The 16275-nt window shown below is 42.5% G+C and overlaps 1 protein-coding gene across 2 annotated transcripts in view; it reads right to left on the bottom strand.

The window, feature by feature from the left end:
• Positions 1-16275, bottom strand: part of Secp43 (tRNA Selenocysteine associated protein) — a 160675-nt gene that overhangs the window by 52060 nt on the left and 92340 nt on the right. For both annotated transcript variants that reach the window (XM_080283279.1, XM_080283280.1), the window contains one exon: positions 121-286. In XM_080283279.1, coding sequence (XP_080139405.1) covers positions 121-286 — 166 coding nt within the window. The remainder of the gene's footprint in view (positions 1-120; positions 287-16275) is intronic.

The following is a 16275-nucleotide window of genomic DNA, read 5'->3' on the forward strand; positions in this document are numbered from 1 at the left end:
TGATCCCAACCATTTCAGATTTTGGGAACTGCACAACACTGACCTACTAAAAATACTGTTAAACAACTAAAACATATCTGAAAATACTATAGACTACAAAAATATACATGCAATGCTTACATTCCAGGGTAATGCTGTTTCTTGGGCACAGCATAGCTGACTTTCAGTGGTTTTTGTCCCAATCCCTTGAAGCCATTCATATGAGTGAGTGCATCCTTGTATTCTTCCTCAGCATAGAACCGCACAAAAGCAAACCCTTTACTTTGACCATTAGGGTCATATATCACTGCAAATATAAAACATTTTGTCAATACTAAGAAAACATTATAAAACAGAGCAATCTTCAGTTCAACATTATCATCTGAAAGTAACAGTTCAAAACTAGGCTATCATAGACCACAAAACTTAAGGGTAGGTGACTAGTCTATGTCCCTAGTGACACACACCACACGACCACATGTCATCTAAAATCATTAATAGTATCATCACCATCATCTAATCCTGTGTTGCCAGATAAGGAGCGTAGGAGTCCGGGGCTAGGCAAGTTGTTCCTGACATTTAAGATGAGAATGACCGGTCTCACTCATCCCTGAGTGGCATTAAGTGAGCAATAAACCCCAACCAACCCTTGGATAAAAACCTGCACAGGCTCAACCTGACTGAGTGCCTTAATTGCCCACTAAACCACCAGGCGCCATAATTTAGTGTAGTAGTAGTAGCTGTTTCCTAGGCAGTCTGGCCAAACAGCCATGAGCCCCTTAGGAAGGCCATGGCCGAGACGGGGCTATCTCACAGAGCTCTCAAAGAGTGTATCTTGTGTTGCTGGCATAGGTGATTGTGTGCAATACAGTCTTCCATAATGTGCTTAATAGTATGGGGTGCTGTGTTGCATCCTGGACAGGCATCAGCGACGGAGTCATGCAGCCTCTTCTGGTAGCTTAAGAGGGCTGGATGGTCACCCTGGCCAGGTGGACCCTGTCCTCATGAGGGAGATAGGATTCAGAAGGGTGGATGTCAGGAGGCCATGCATACAGCTGTGTTTTGTCTTTAAAAGACTGACTGGAGAGGCGATTGATCTGAGTGTGGATATGCTTCTGGAAGCTGGTCTGAGGTGGGCGAGGGGGGAGAGATGACAGTATTGTGTATGGTATCGTGTGCTGGGTGTTGTTTTGATGTTCCTTGGTGTGGGTAGATGTGCTACCATGTAATACAGTGGATGTTGTGGGTTTGTGGAGGCTGCAGCAAGAAACTGGGTGCCTCTCATGTCTAGGTGATTCTTGACTTTGAGGACTTTGGTTTCTTGATGTAGGTGGTCTATGGGTGTAGTAGCTGTGCAGCCTGTGATTATTTTTAGGGCCCTGTTCTGTATGGTCTGTAGAGTGTTGTAGTGTGTTTTGGTGAGGTCAGGAGCCCAAGCAGGGCTTGTATAATTCATCACTGAATGTATGTATTGTTTGTATACTAAGGTGGTGGTTTCTTTGTTGTGTCCGAATGTTGTATGGGCAAGTGACCTCAAGGAACTGAGTCTTGGTGTTATTTTATTTTTAGTGTTTGTGATGTGTTGTTTAAATGACACTGATGTACCGTATGTTACACCAAGGATTTTGTGTGTGTGTGTGGGGTAGGGGAGTGTTGTTTACGGTGAGGTGTGGGATGTGACTGTGCTCTGCTGTCCAGTTTGTGAGAAGGGTCACTGTAGATTTGGCTGGGGCTATTCTGAGCCTGTTGGTGGTGAACCATTCGTGTAGTGTGTTGCGGTAAGGTTGGATAGTGTGTGCGGCTGTGTTTGCATTTTGGTGCGTACATGTAAGTGTTATATCATCTGCATGCGAAGCTATATGTATCTGTGGGGTGTGGGTATGTCATGCATGTATAGGTTAAAGAGTGTAAGGGACAAAACAGATCCTTGGGGGACGCCACTTGTGAGGTTTCTGATGGTAGAAGACTGACCGACAAACGTTAAGTGTGCACATCTGCCTGCTAAGTAGTTTGCCAGCCATCTTTTTGTGTTATTGTGCATGTTTGTGTTGAGTATTTTGTTTGTGAGGTTGTGGCAGGGGATGGCATCGAAAGCTTTGCTGATGTCTAGTGTGATTAGGAGTGTTATGTGTGGTGGCCTAGCTAAATTCATGCCATCGAAAACTCTCTGTGTAAGGTCTGTAAGAAGGGTGTTTGTGGAGTGTAGTGGCCTAAAACCATGTTGTGATTGGGCTAGGGGAAAGTGAGGTGTGACTAGTTGTAGTACCAGTCGTTCAGTGACTTTAGAGAGGGTGCAGAGGAGTGTGATGGGGCTGTGTGAGGATGGTAATGTGGGGTCTTTGTTGGGTTTAGGGATAGTGATGATGATGCCATGCTTCCAGATGATGGGTATTATGTTGTGTGAGTAGCTGTAGTTTGATATGTTGGTGAGTGCTTGTATGTCTTGTGGTCAAAGGTGTTTAAGGTGAATGTTACTTATGTTGTCTGGTCCACAGGCAGATGAGTGCTTAAGGTTGTTAAAGATGCGCTTCGTCTCGTTGTAAGTGAAAGGTGCGTAGTCTGGGTCTGTGGGGAACTGTCTCTTCCGTCGGATGATCCATCGGTCTTCGGGATGGGGGTTTAGATGGCTGACTTGTGAAAAGTAATTGATGAGAGTGTTTGCTTGTTGTTTGTTTGAGGGTATGGTGTCTGTTGTTGTGATGGCAGCATGTGATTGTGTGGTATTGCTGTTGGAATGTGTGATGCTGTTTAGTGTTTTGCAGAGTTTGCTGATGTTTGTTTTGTGGTCAAGTGTTTGGAGGTAATTTTTCCAGTTTAGTGTTTGCTGTTCTGATATTTTTTGTTTATATGAGTGTTGAGTTCTTGTATTTGTTGTACGGTGTCTTGTGTATGGGATGTTGGGGAGTGTCGCAGTGTGTCCCGTTGTCTGATGAGGCCTTGAATTTCTGGTGTGAAGTTGGGGTTGCGTCTCTTTCTGTTGCCTCTAGGGATGTGTCTTTGGTCTGCGTTTTGTATGATTGTACTGAAAGTGTGCACAGCAGTGTTGATCTTTGTGATGGGTGTAATGTTTAGTGTTTCGAAATGTTGTTCTGTTTCAGTTACAAAGGCCTCCAAGTTGGCTCTCTTATGATCAGTGTATGTGTGTTTGTGGCCAGTTGGGGTGATTCTGGTTTTGGTAGTGATGATGACTGGGAGGTGATCAGAACCTAGGGTTTTGACCACTCTCCTTTTGTAGTGAGGGTGAGGTTTGGGGAGCAGAAGGTGATGTCTGGGGATGATGGGAGGAAGAGGGCTTGGTGTGGGATATGGGTATGTTGGTCTAGACTGTTCAGTATGAAAAGATGATATGTCTGGGATTGTAGTACCAGCCCTCTGTCTGTGTCAGGGTTGTTGACACGCCAGGCCGACGACTTGGGATTGAAATCACCACCCAGGATGATGTTGGGTATGTTAGTGATGTGGTGTATCTGTGGAGAGTAATTGTGTGGTACTGTGGGGGACGACTGGGGAGGAATGTATGTGTTAGTGATTGTTATGTGTGATTTGTTACCAATGGGTAATTTAATTGATTGTATTTCTGTTGTGGTGTCATGTGGGGGGGAGAAGTGACTTTGTGTGTGCACTGGTATCTGCAAAATTGATGGATTTGTGTACCAGGATGATGAGTCCATCGCCACCGGCGTCGGCCTGGTCTTGTTGAATGGTGAAGTTATGAAATGTTGGTGTTTTCTGTGCTCTGTGCAGTTTTGTTTCTTGTAAGATGGCAATGTGTATGTTCTGTTGTTTGATGAATTGTGTGAGCTCTTGTTTTTTGGTGTTTATGCCATCTATGTTTAACTGAAAGATGTTTATGTTGTGTGTGAGATGTGTGTTGACTGCTGCAGCACGGAGGGGAGGTGGTGTGGGTGGAGGGGAAGGGGTAGGAGGAGGTTGTGATGGAGGTAAGGGTTGAGGTGGATTAGGATGGGTTGGAATGGGAGTAGTTGGGGGACTAGATGGTGTGGGAAGGATCGGTGGGTTTGGCTGTGGTGGTGTGAAGGAAGTTGGAGTAGGATTGGTGGGGGGGTTAGTGGGTGGGGGGAAGGAACATAAGGAGCAGGTCCAGGTGTCTGTGTAATGTTTTCTGGATGCAAGTGTTGTGCAGGTGTAATGGGTCCAGTTCTTGCAGGAATTGCACTGAACTGATCCCTTTGTCTGTCAGCTCGACGTGATAGGTTTTGAGCATGTTGGACAAATGTATTTGTTGGTGGGTCCTGGATTGCTCTCAATGAAGAAGTCGTCGAGAAATGACAGTTACCACCCAGCGTAGTAAATGCTTTCCTGGTGTACAGGAAACCATTTGGCTTGCCACTCACTGTAGAGTCACCCACTGGCAGAAGGAAGAGGAAAGAATGAAAGAAAAATTACAAAAGAGGACAGATTAGTAGTGTCATGATCAAAATCACCATCAACTTATGTCACCCTTCAACAACAGGTATCCCAAAATTAAGTACAGTTCTGTTCATTATAACTGCCTCTATACTAGTCAATACAGTGCAAAGTTGTCAGTAGCCATTTGAAGTTTGAAACAGCCAGAACTGATATCTATTGCCAGACGCCTCAATCCCGTTTGGGGTGGCCACAAACAAATCACCTCCATGTCGTCCTGTCCCCCGCCATTTCACTGCCCTGCTCCCAACTCACAACCCCCTCTCTCATATACCTCTCCACCCCATCCCTCCATCTCATCCTCAGCCTCCCCCTCCCTCTTCCTCCCTCCACCTCACTCACATACACTCTCTTCGTCAGTCTTTCATCCTCCATCCTCTCCACATGGCCAAACCACCTCATTGTGTTCCTCATAACACTTCCTATCACATCCACATCCACACCACAATGCTCCTTTATATCCTCATTTGTCAGCCTGTCTCTCCATGTGACTCCACAGGCTCCTCTTAAATATACTCATTTCCACTGCTCTCACTCTTGACTTGTGTCCTTCCAACAACGTCCCAGCTTCACTTCCATACGTTAGAGTAGGTATCACAATACTGTCATGTAGTAACTTTTTCACTTCCATGCTCACTTTCCTGTTTCTTATCACTGCTTTCAAAGAACCAGCAACCTTTCTTCCCTGCTGTACCCTTTCAAGCACTTCACCCTCCAAACCTCCATCCTTACTCATCACACTACCCAAGTACTTAAACGTACTCACATTTTCCAATTCCTCACCATCCAACCTCGCTGTACATTCACTGACTTCACCTCTCTCAAAGACCATCACTTTACTCTTCCCTACATTCACCTTCAGATTCCGTTTCTTGCACACTCTCCCAAACTCATCCACCAAGCCTTGCAGCTCCCCTTCGTCTTCACTCAACAACACAGTATCATCTGCAAACAACAGTACAGGGAGTTTCCAAACACTAACCTCTCTCACCAGGACCCCTCCAACATCCACTACCCTACCTTGTACCTCTTTTATTACCCCATCCATGAACAGATTGACAACCATGGAACCATGACACATCCCTGTTTCAACCCAACCTCCAAAGAGAAAAATTCACTTAGTTCACCATCCACACGCACTGCAGCCTTAGCACCATCATACATACTCTTCACAGCATTCAACAACTTTCCATCTACTCCATATATTCTTAATACTTTCCACAATCTTTGTCTATCCACCCTGTCATATGCTTTCTCCAAATCCATGAAAGCCGCATACAACTTCTTTCCCTTCTCTAGAAACTTTTCCACTAAAGATCTAAGAATGAATATCTGATCTACACAACCTCTTCCCTTCCTAAAGCCTCCCTGTTTTTCTCCAACTAAATCCTCTGTTCTTTCTCTAACTCTGTCAATAAGTATCCTACCATACACTTTTCCTATTATACTAAGAAGACAAATGACCCTATGATTACCACATTTTTCCCCTTTTCCTTTGTACAAGGGAATAAATATACCTGACTTCCAATCCTCCGGGACTCTACCTTCCTCCCAGGCCAATCTGCACATCTTCCACATCCATTCTACTACTATCTCTCCCCCATACTTCAGCATTTCACCACACACTCCATCAATTCCTGGGGCTTTCCCCAATTTAACTTTCTTCATTGCTTCCACAACTTCTATCCTACTAATTTCTTCTTGTCTTCTCACCTCCGTCCTTCTCCCAGCCATTCCCCAGCCACTTACACTCGCATTACTTCCATCCTCTATGTTCAACAATTCCTTAAAGTGTTCTCTCCATCTGCTCACTTTTTCTCCCTTCTCTACTAGTAATCTACCATTTTTATCTTTCACTCCCCTGCTAACCTCACTTCCACCCTGTCTTACTCTCTTCACCTCTTTCCAGAACATTTTCTTACAGTCCCTCCACTTTACACTCAAATTCCTTCCAAATTCCTCATCCACTCTCTTCTTACTCTCTCTTACTAATCTTTTCACCTCTCTCTTTCTCTCTACATATAACTCTCTCTTCCGCCTCTGAACTTCTTCCACGCCCCTATTTCTCATCCATTCACTGTATGCTTTCTTCTTTTGTGCCACAGCCTGTCTCACCTCTTCAGTCCACCATGCTGTTCCTTGCACCCCGCTCCATCTTCTCTTCCTCCCACACACCACATCACATGCTGCACATATTTCTTCTGTAAATATCCTGCACACACCTTCCATGTCCCCCATCTGCTCCAATTCATATTTGCCCAATCGTTCCTCCACTTCTCTCTTATACCCTGCCTTTTTCTCATCCTCTTGTAATCTTTCCACTCTCCTTGCAACTACTCCTTCCTCTCGTCTTTCCCTTCTTCTATTCCTCCATCTTACTTGTATCCTGATATTACCTCCTTTAATCGTACACTCAAAAATCGATTAATGCAGCACTGAGTTATGCAGTTTTGAAATTACAGTCATGTACTCTGTTACAAACACTGAGTAACACAAGGCTTGCTTCAAAGTTAAGTGGTTCTTCCCATGCAGTAATGTCATACGCCTGGCTCACTGTGACTAGCTACTCCACTCAGCTCTTGTTGTGAATAACTGACTCAAATACAACAGTCCCACTCCCGTTTCACCCTTCGTGTCTCACCGAGGTCTCGCCGAGTTATTGTGGTGTAGTTTTATGTGTTTGTCAGTGCTAGAGTGGTGGCTGAACAGGGAGACGTTGACAGAAGCGTTACTGAACAGTACAAAGCCCTCAAGACCAATCTCTTGAGAGTTACTGATTCAGAATGTGGATGGACAAAAGCCCCACCAAGACATAAAGTGACATGGTGGTGGGATGAGGATGGAGAAGCTGCAGTTAAGGAGAAAAGAAGGCTTTTCTGGGAATGGAAGAAGAGTGGTAACAAAGAGGAATACTTGTCTGCCAAGCGTAGGGCTAGAAAAGAGGTTTACAAGGTGAAGGCAGTGTCACAGAGACTTTTACTTGATAACCTAAATCATGTGGAAGGGAAAAATATTATTTTTATGACGGCAAATCAGATGACAAGGGAGAATAAGGATATCATAGGTAAGCACTGTGTAAAGAATGATGAGGGAAGGGTGGTGAACAGTGGGGATATTAACCCCTTAATCCTGGGGCGTCACTTTTGTAATGCTCAGGAGCAAGGGATTATACTGTGGGGCGTCACTTTTGTGATTCTTTATTATTTTGAATTCACCTGGGCTTTCAAGTGGTGGCTTGTATCATCTATCAGTACTATCAGTGTCCAGCTATACTCAGTTCTGCTAATGTCATCTGTACTCCCATCCAGTGTTGACAATTTAGCCATTTTTCCCCTGTCCTTGACTCCCCTCCATTACCCTCTCTTCCCGCTTGCCCAGCTGCGCTGTGCTACATAAATTCTGGATGGATTTTTCCACTCATTTTGTCCATTGAAATGTGCCCTATGCCCTATTCTTATACATAATAATATATAAAAGAAAGAGAAAAGGTAACTGATACTGCCATACATCTGGAATGAACTAATTATCACCTGGCAACACCCCACGTGCACTCGTTCGCTAATTTTCCCTGTTTATTTATCCTTGAAATATGCCGTATGACCTGTTCTCGTAACAAAAATACAGTATATATAAGAAAGGAAGGGAGAAGCCTAAATGATATTTACATTCACTTGGAACTACTTAATTTATTATGTATTGTCTAAATTTCCTGCCAATCATTTCATAGCATATAACTTAGCAGTTGTCACCATGCTGACCTTGTCAACCCTTCCCTGCCCCTAGGCCACATCATTCAGTTTACTGTAGTCTTTCAAGGTGAAACCACGTCCAATTTGCGCCTGTCCTTAGCTCTCTGCAAAGGGCCCTGTGACATCTACCCCTACTAAACCTCGTGTGGGAAGGGGTAAAGGGCTAAGTGACTCTGCTATGGAATGTGAACTGGCCAATTTCAATGATAATGATGGACAGTGATTACGATCTTTCTGGTGACTCTAAAGCAGTGCAAGTGGAAATGTAGATAATGTGTAAAGAGCAAGTGAAAGCAATGGATGTAAATATGATTGAACAGTGGAAAATAGTTTTATAAGTTACTGCAGGTGACCGTGCATAACACGGTGTAAATAAAATAGAAATGTAAATATTGAAAATACTGTACATTACGTAGTTTACTGAACGAGAAAGTGATTGCCTGGAGTGAAAATAAACTATTATTACTGAAGGAAACTTATGGATAAATACTGTAGATATATAAAAGTGTAATAAAGTAAAAAGAATATAAAGTGTGAGTGTGTTTATGAATAATAAATGACAGAATACCAGCGGGAAACGAGCACGGGTGGGAAGCTCGTACACGCTCGTAATTTACATTGCTTTCACAGTGTTTTTTTTTTGGAGTATGGATTTCAAACTACTTGAAAATCATAGAACAGTGTTTCTAGTGATAATATCAGGCTGTGGTAATCATATTAAGGGGTGTCGGGAAGTGTAAAGTGGACTCTTCGTTATCCAATTTCAGAAGTCTCCACAAGTCCTACGGTTGTTGACGAAGGCTCAACAAACATCCCAGGAGAAAGCTGAAGGTATGTGCCATACGCATATGTAATTATAATATTCTAGGACTAATAACTGATTATTGGCAAATATTTTTAAAAAGTCAGTCGGAGTGCGAATATCACCAAGGGACACGCAAGGTGCGGCTCCAACATCCCCGCGGTGTGGGGGTTAAAGACGCATGGAGAGAGCATTACAGCTGGTTGTTGAATGATGACTTTGACTGGGACATAGAAGGTTTGGATCCAGTGTTTGGCCCATGACTTTTGATTGACACTGCTACTGTGAGCAGGGCAATAGGCAGGATGCAGGTAGGGAAGGCAGCAGGTGTGTCTGAGCTGACTGCTGAAATGTTGAAAGCCTCAGGAGATGTAGGAGTGAGATTAGTCACTGATGAGATAAATAAGATTATAATTGTAAGTGTGCTGTCCCAGATGACTGGCTGAAGAGTGTATTTGTAAATGTGTACAAGGGGAAGGGTGATACTAGGAAAGAGGAAATTACAGAGACATAAAGCTTTTAGAGCAGATAATGAAGGTAATGGAGAGAGTTCTAGAAGGTATGATTAGAGAAAGAGTGAAGTTATGAAATGCACTTTGGGTTTATGCCAGGCAAAGGGACCACTGATGCCATGTTCATTGTTCAACAGCTTCAGGAAAATAATATAGGAAAGAAAAAGGAACTGTGCTTTGCTTTTGCTGATATGGTGAGGCCTTTGACAAAGTCCCTAGAGAGGTGGTGAGGTGGGCAATGGAAAGCTTAGGATGGAGGAGTGGCTGGTTAGGGTCATTAAATGGTCATGTATGTGGATGCTCACAACCAGGTAAGGGTGAATGGAGATTTGAGTGATGAGTTTTCTGTTAATGCTGGTGTGCACCAGGGGTCAGTCTTAAGCCTCTTGTTGTTTATCGTGGTACCTGAAGCCCTCTAACGTGACTTCAGAAAGAGACTCCTGTGGGATATGTTGCATGCTCATGATTTGGTGATGGTTGCAGAGAACAAAAGGGAGGCGGATGAAAGATTTAGGAAGTGGAGAGACAGTATGGGGCAAAAGGGATTAAGAGTATATGCAGATAAAACGAAAGTGATGGTACCTAGGGCTGGGGGTGGTACTGTCAAAGAAGAGGAAGAGCGGTCATGTGTGATTTGTCACAAGGACGTGGGAAATAATTCCATCTTCAGCTGTGTTTGTGATAAATAGGTGCATAAGAGATGTGCTGGAATTAGAGGTAGACTGCAAGATAATGCTGATTTCATGTGTGCAGTGTGTCGGGAAGAGCATGAGGAGATTGCCAGGGGTGAAAGGACTGAACTTGCTGGTGAGACTTTTGAGTGTGTGGAAGAGTTTTGTTATTTGGAAGACATGTTATGTGCTGAAGGTGGGGCAGGAGCTAGCTCTGTGGCTAGAATGAGGGGTGGTTGGAAGAAGTTCAGGGAGCTGTTGCCTCTCCTGACACTGAGAGGGCTCTGCCTTTGTGCTATGGAATCTTTGTATGTGGCATGTGTTAGAGTGTAATCCTGTAAGGTGGTGAGACCTGGGCAGTAAAGGAAGAGGATATTCGCAGGCTCAAATGTACAGAAATGGCAATGATTAGGTGGATGTGCACTTGTGCAGTGTGTCCTTGACTGCAAGGCCTGGGGGGGAGCTAGGTTTACGATGGAAGATTTGAGAGGTAGGATGGGACTGCAGTGTACGAGTATTGGTGTTGTGATGAGGAAAGGTAAACTGAGATGGTTTGGGTATGTGGTGAGGATGGGGGATGATAATTGGGTGCAGAAAGTGAGAAGTGTTAATGTTGGGGGTAGCGTAGTGAAAGGCAGACTGAGAAAGACCTGGGGTGAGGTCATTGAGCGTGACCTCAGGCTTAAGGGACTAAATACGGAAGATGCCAGAGATCGCGCAGCATGGCGAGCCATCGTTAGGTGACCAAGGCTGATACTTGCAAGAACATTGGAGAGAGGTCACTGACCCTTAGCCATACTGTGACAACAACATTGGTGGTGAAGGATCGGGGGGAGAGTGTTTGGGAGATACGTTACACTATCCCAATATGCCACCTAACTTTTGTTACTGTTATGTTTATGTTCTTTAATTGTCATATGTCATTATAGTGATTACATGATAGTGGGTCTCAGCCAAAGTTGTTTATGTGGGGTAGGGTGGGCAGAAGGGGTAAAAGTGGGACTTTTGGAAAGTGGTCAGACTGGGCTGTGAAAGTATACATGTAAACATAATGTCTGAGGACCACTGTCTATGCCCGGACTATATCTATCTTGTTAATCGAGGTTTCAGCATACTGGGGCCTGAAACTAGGTTTATAGACCAGAAGGATACATTCCACTGAAGTGTTAAAAGCGAAGGAAGGATCCAGGCCTCAGCATGAATGCATAAATGAAGTATGATTATGGTATCTACAAAGTGACCACCAATTTGGACCACAAGTTTATCCACATATCTTTCCAGCCTTTAATAGTGGCTAAACCTCGCAAATAAACCATTCCTGCTTTATGGATACTTTTTAAGCAACAAGCTTTTCACAAAAACCTGTGGTTTAGAGACAAGCAACTGATAAGGAAGAAAAGGGATGTAATCTATCTCATATATATTTCCATACAAACTTAATCCACCCATTTCTACACTTCATAAATTTTCTATTTACACAACTTCTGCACTTCACTTACACTTTGACTTACCAAATCCAGTCATCATCTTTTTGGATTTCTGTACCTCCTACCACCCTCAAACAAGCATATAATATACCGTAGGCTTGAAAAATTCTATTCACATCCATTTTCTCTATTGTACTATACGATCTATGCACATATTCTTCCTACTCTGATCTAAAAGATTTCCATAGTCTACACTTTCCATAAATCTCTATTTCTAATGTTATCAACCTATGCAACTCACATAAATTCATTTACAGTTCCATTTCCATTTCTCTCACCTATGTCATATCAAAGTCATACATTAATGTGGGCACTCAGAACACCTTAATCTAGTCCTCTTGTAGCCTCTGTACTCAGTCCTTTGTCTTAAACTAAGGTCTTCAAAGTAACTGTCACATTAAATTTGACCCTGAACTACTATACCTTCTATTTTCTTGCAATTTTATCTCACTTTCGATTACTGTACAGAGGCACTAATTTCAAGCCTTGGACACATGAGGACATCATTATGCAAGCTTTTCACACTAAAATTCCCAACATTTCAGGAAAATTCTTCGAACACTTCACATGATGGTCGCACTCACTTTTGATTAAACTTCCTGGCTTCCTTACAAGATTCTGGGATAAAATGCTGCCAGCATTTCACCACATTAATTACACAATGTTTTTTACTAACTGACTTGCACAAATATAATACAGGTACAGTATAGATTAAGTGTTTTTTCTGCAGAAATTAAAGCTGGACTACTGAAGCTTTGTTTACACAGAATGCTTCCTTTCCATCAAGTTTGGCCTGCTTCTCTATTCTTTTTTCCATCAGAACAACTCTCATCAAATAAATCGGTTAAAAACGTGATCCTTTTATTTCTTAATTTCATAAAAGTGAGCAATAATACTAATACCTGTAACCCACATGTCAAGATTAAACTGATGAACTATGAATTATCTTAATATTCAGGCAAATTCAACAACACCAAATCTACTTATACACCAATCAGCTGATATTTGTTTACAATACATCCACTTACTGTAATTATACCTGAAGTGAATAAGTAAATAGCAAAGTGCATAAATCAAACCATCAAATGACATCAGGTTTGTTATTAATGAATCTCCTTACTGAATATGGAATTGGTACAGCTGATGTTTTGCATGGACTGGAAGCCAATCCAACATTCAAAACCAGTTAACTACTATACTGTCAAACAAGTGCTGGAAACTGTTAGGAAAAAAGAAATCTGAAATGTGTAATACATTTTGTAATGTGTGCGTTTCAGGTGAGACTCTGACTCTTTATTTTGGGTTCAGTTTCCTACCTAATGATGACTGCATGGTTAGCTATCAAGTCTGAAGTCACACTTCACTCTTAATGCAGTACCTCTCAAGGTCAATGGTAGACACCCATGTTCTACTAAACATTACTTATATCTAGAATTTAACCAGTGTATAAATTTCCTCTTTCAACATCTGACACAACCACATGCCACAGGGAATGTCTTGAAAGGGAAGAGATAGGCCAAACTCTCCATGCAGGTTCAACCAATCTCACAGCAATGTACTGTTCCCTAGTTTTACTGATACAGTAATTATAAATTACACTGCAAGACCTGCCACAGCCATGATATTGCTTTAGTTGTGGTTATTTTTATGCAAGTATCATGTTCTTATGTTTCTCTAACCCCTATCTACCCACACAGATGCATTTTTTTTTTTTTTTTTTTTTTGAAGCAAGAACAACTCATGTGACAATGTTATGGAGAAATGTCTAAAGATTCCTTGTTTTTGAACTTTTAATAAATGAAACTGGGATTTTGTTACACATGATTCTACTGTATTGAAATAATTACTACATCAATAATTATTAGTATACACTAAAAAAAGATTTTTTTTTTATTTAATGCAAGAAACAAGGAACCAAAGGCCAGGAGCACATAAACCATTCCATCCAAGAAAAAAACAAACAATACAAAAGACAGCCAAATTCAAGACCTGTTCACTCTGAGATGCCTGGACACACTGCATTTGAAAGACTGAAGATCATAGCTAGCAGAAAATACAGACAGAGGTAGACAGTACCAGAGCTGACTTGTTGCATAAATGAAGGACTGTGAGTAATGTTTAACTCTTGCATTAGAGAGTTAGACAGAAAAGGGATGAGATTTTGTTGTTAGATAGGTGCTATGTACCCATCGCAGAGGTGGAGGGATGCAAGCAGACAGGTCAGAGGAGCAGTGACCATTGAAGTAGCAACAGAAAAGAGATAAAGATGCAACAGTGCGGCGAAGAGACAGAGGTTGAAGGGAGCCAGTAAGAAGAGGAGAGTTAATGAGATGAAAAGCCTTTGACTCCACCCTATTGAGAAGAGCAGTATATGGGGAGCCTCCCCACACATGAGAGTTGTACTCTACACAGCGGTGAATAAAACCCGTGTATAAAGTCAACAACTGTGCAGGGGTAAATAAGATACGAAGTCGGCTTAGCACACCTAATCTCTTGAAAGCAGATCTTACAAGAGAAACAATATGATCTTTCCAAGATAAGTCCCGAGTGAATGAAACTCCAAGCATGTTCAAGGATGATGCAGGATTGAGCTGGATATTATCAAACATCCGTGGGTACTCCTGTGGAAGATTGTGTCAGATTGATAAGTGTAAAAACTAAGTTTCTGATGCATTAAAAACAGATTGATAGGTGTAAAAACTAAGTTTTTGATGCAATAAAAACAACAAGATTATTTTTACCCCAGTCAGAGATATAAGCCAAGTCAGACATTAGGTGTGCCATAGCCTCATCTCTTGTTTGTTGAAGTAACTGCTGAGATGGACGTTGCGGAAAACAAATGGAAAAGTGAAGGGTGGAATCATCAGCGTAAGAGTGGATAGGGTTAGATGTACAGCTTAGGTCATTGATGAATAAAAGGAAGAGAGTTGGTGATAGGACAGAGCCCTGAGGAACACCGCTGTTGACACATCTAGGAGAAGAACAATGGCCGTCTATAACAGCGGCTATAAAACGACCAGAAAGGAAGCTATAGCTGAAGACACAGATAGAAGGATAGAAGCCGTAAGAGGGCAGTTTGGAAATTAAAGATTTATGCCAGACTCGATCGAAAGCCTTTGAGATGTCAAGTGCAATGGTAAAGCTTTCACCAAAGTCCTGAAAGGAGGACGACCAGGAGTCTGAACGACAGGTGAGAAGATTGCCAGTGGAATGTCCCTGACGAAATCCATACTGACGATCAGAAGGAAGGTTGTGATGGGAAAGATAGTTTAAAATTTTTCTGTTAAGAATCGACTAGAAAACTTTTGAGAAACAGGATGTTAAAGCAATTGGACGATAGTTTGAGGGTTGGGAATGGTCACCCTTCTTTGGGACTGGATGAATGAAAGCAAACTTCCAGCAAGAAGGAGAGGTACACTTTGACAGACAAAGGCGAAGGAGTTTACCTAGGCAGGGTGTAAGCACAGAAGCACAGTTCATGAGGACAACAAGGGGGACTCCATCAGGCCCATATGCCTTATTAGTATTGAGGCCTGAGATAGCAGAAAATACATCAGCTGAAGAAATTTTAATGTCAGCCATGAGGAAGTCAGAGGGAGGAAGTGATGGAGGAACAGCACTGGAATCGTCTAAGGTGGAATTGGAGGAGAAAGTCTGAGTGAAGAGATCTGCTTTGTTAGTAGAAGAAATAGCTACAGAGCCATCAGAGTAGAAAAGAGGAGGGAAGGAAGAAGAGGTAAAGTTGTTAGAAAGGTTTTTGGCAAGGTACCAGAAGGAGCAGGAAGAATTCGAGTTGGAGAGTTGCGAGCATTTAGTAGGGATGAGATTATTTTTAGCTGAGCGAAGAACAGACTTAGCACGATTTCGGGCAGAAACATAAACAAGATGTGACTCAGGGGTGGGTTGGCTCTGGTACCTTTTATAGGCCCTCTTCTGGTTGCGGACAGCATTAGAACAAGTGTGATTAAACCAAGGCTTCCTTGCATTAGTCAAAGAATATAAGAAGGGAATGTATGCTTCCATGCCAGAAAGAATAATCTCCGTAATGCGCAAAGCACACTCAGATGGCTCCCGGCTATGGAAGCAATAATCATTCCAGGGAAAATCAAAGAAGTACTGCCTGAGGGCCTCCCAATCCACAGTTCCAAAGTGCCACAGTCGATGTTTCTTTAGGGGGTCCACAGGCCGTACCGGAGCGAAATGACAGGTCAAGGTAATAAGGTTGTGATCGGAGGACCCCAGTGGAGAGGAAATATTAACAGCGTAAGCAGAAGGATTAGTTGTAAGGAAGAGGTCAAGTATGTTGGAGCTCTCTCCAAGGCAGTCAGGGATATGGGCATGGTGCTGTACAAGCCCTAGGTCATTAAGGATAGAAAAGATGTAGGCTTGTTCACCAGGTGGATCAGTGAAAGGAGAGGAGAGCCAAAGGTGGTGGTGAACATTGAAATCTCCTAGAATGGAGATTTCAGAGAAAGGAGAAATGGATAGAATGTGTTCCATTATAGAAGTATGATAGTTGACGAATTTTTCATAGTCAGTAGAATTAGGAGATAAGTAAACAGTGAAGATATATTTAGTCAGAGAATGGCAGGAAAGCCAAAGCCAGAGAATAGAGAATTCAGAAGAATCAAATTCAAGAACACGAGA

This window comes from Coenobita brevimanus, chromosome 97 (assembly GCF_032717465.1).
Source record: "Coenobita brevimanus isolate Jiangsu-jjx chromosome 97, ASM3271746v2, whole genome shotgun sequence".
In the NCBI taxonomy this organism is placed as follows: domain Eukaryota; kingdom Metazoa; phylum Arthropoda; class Malacostraca; order Decapoda; family Coenobitidae; genus Coenobita; species Coenobita brevimanus.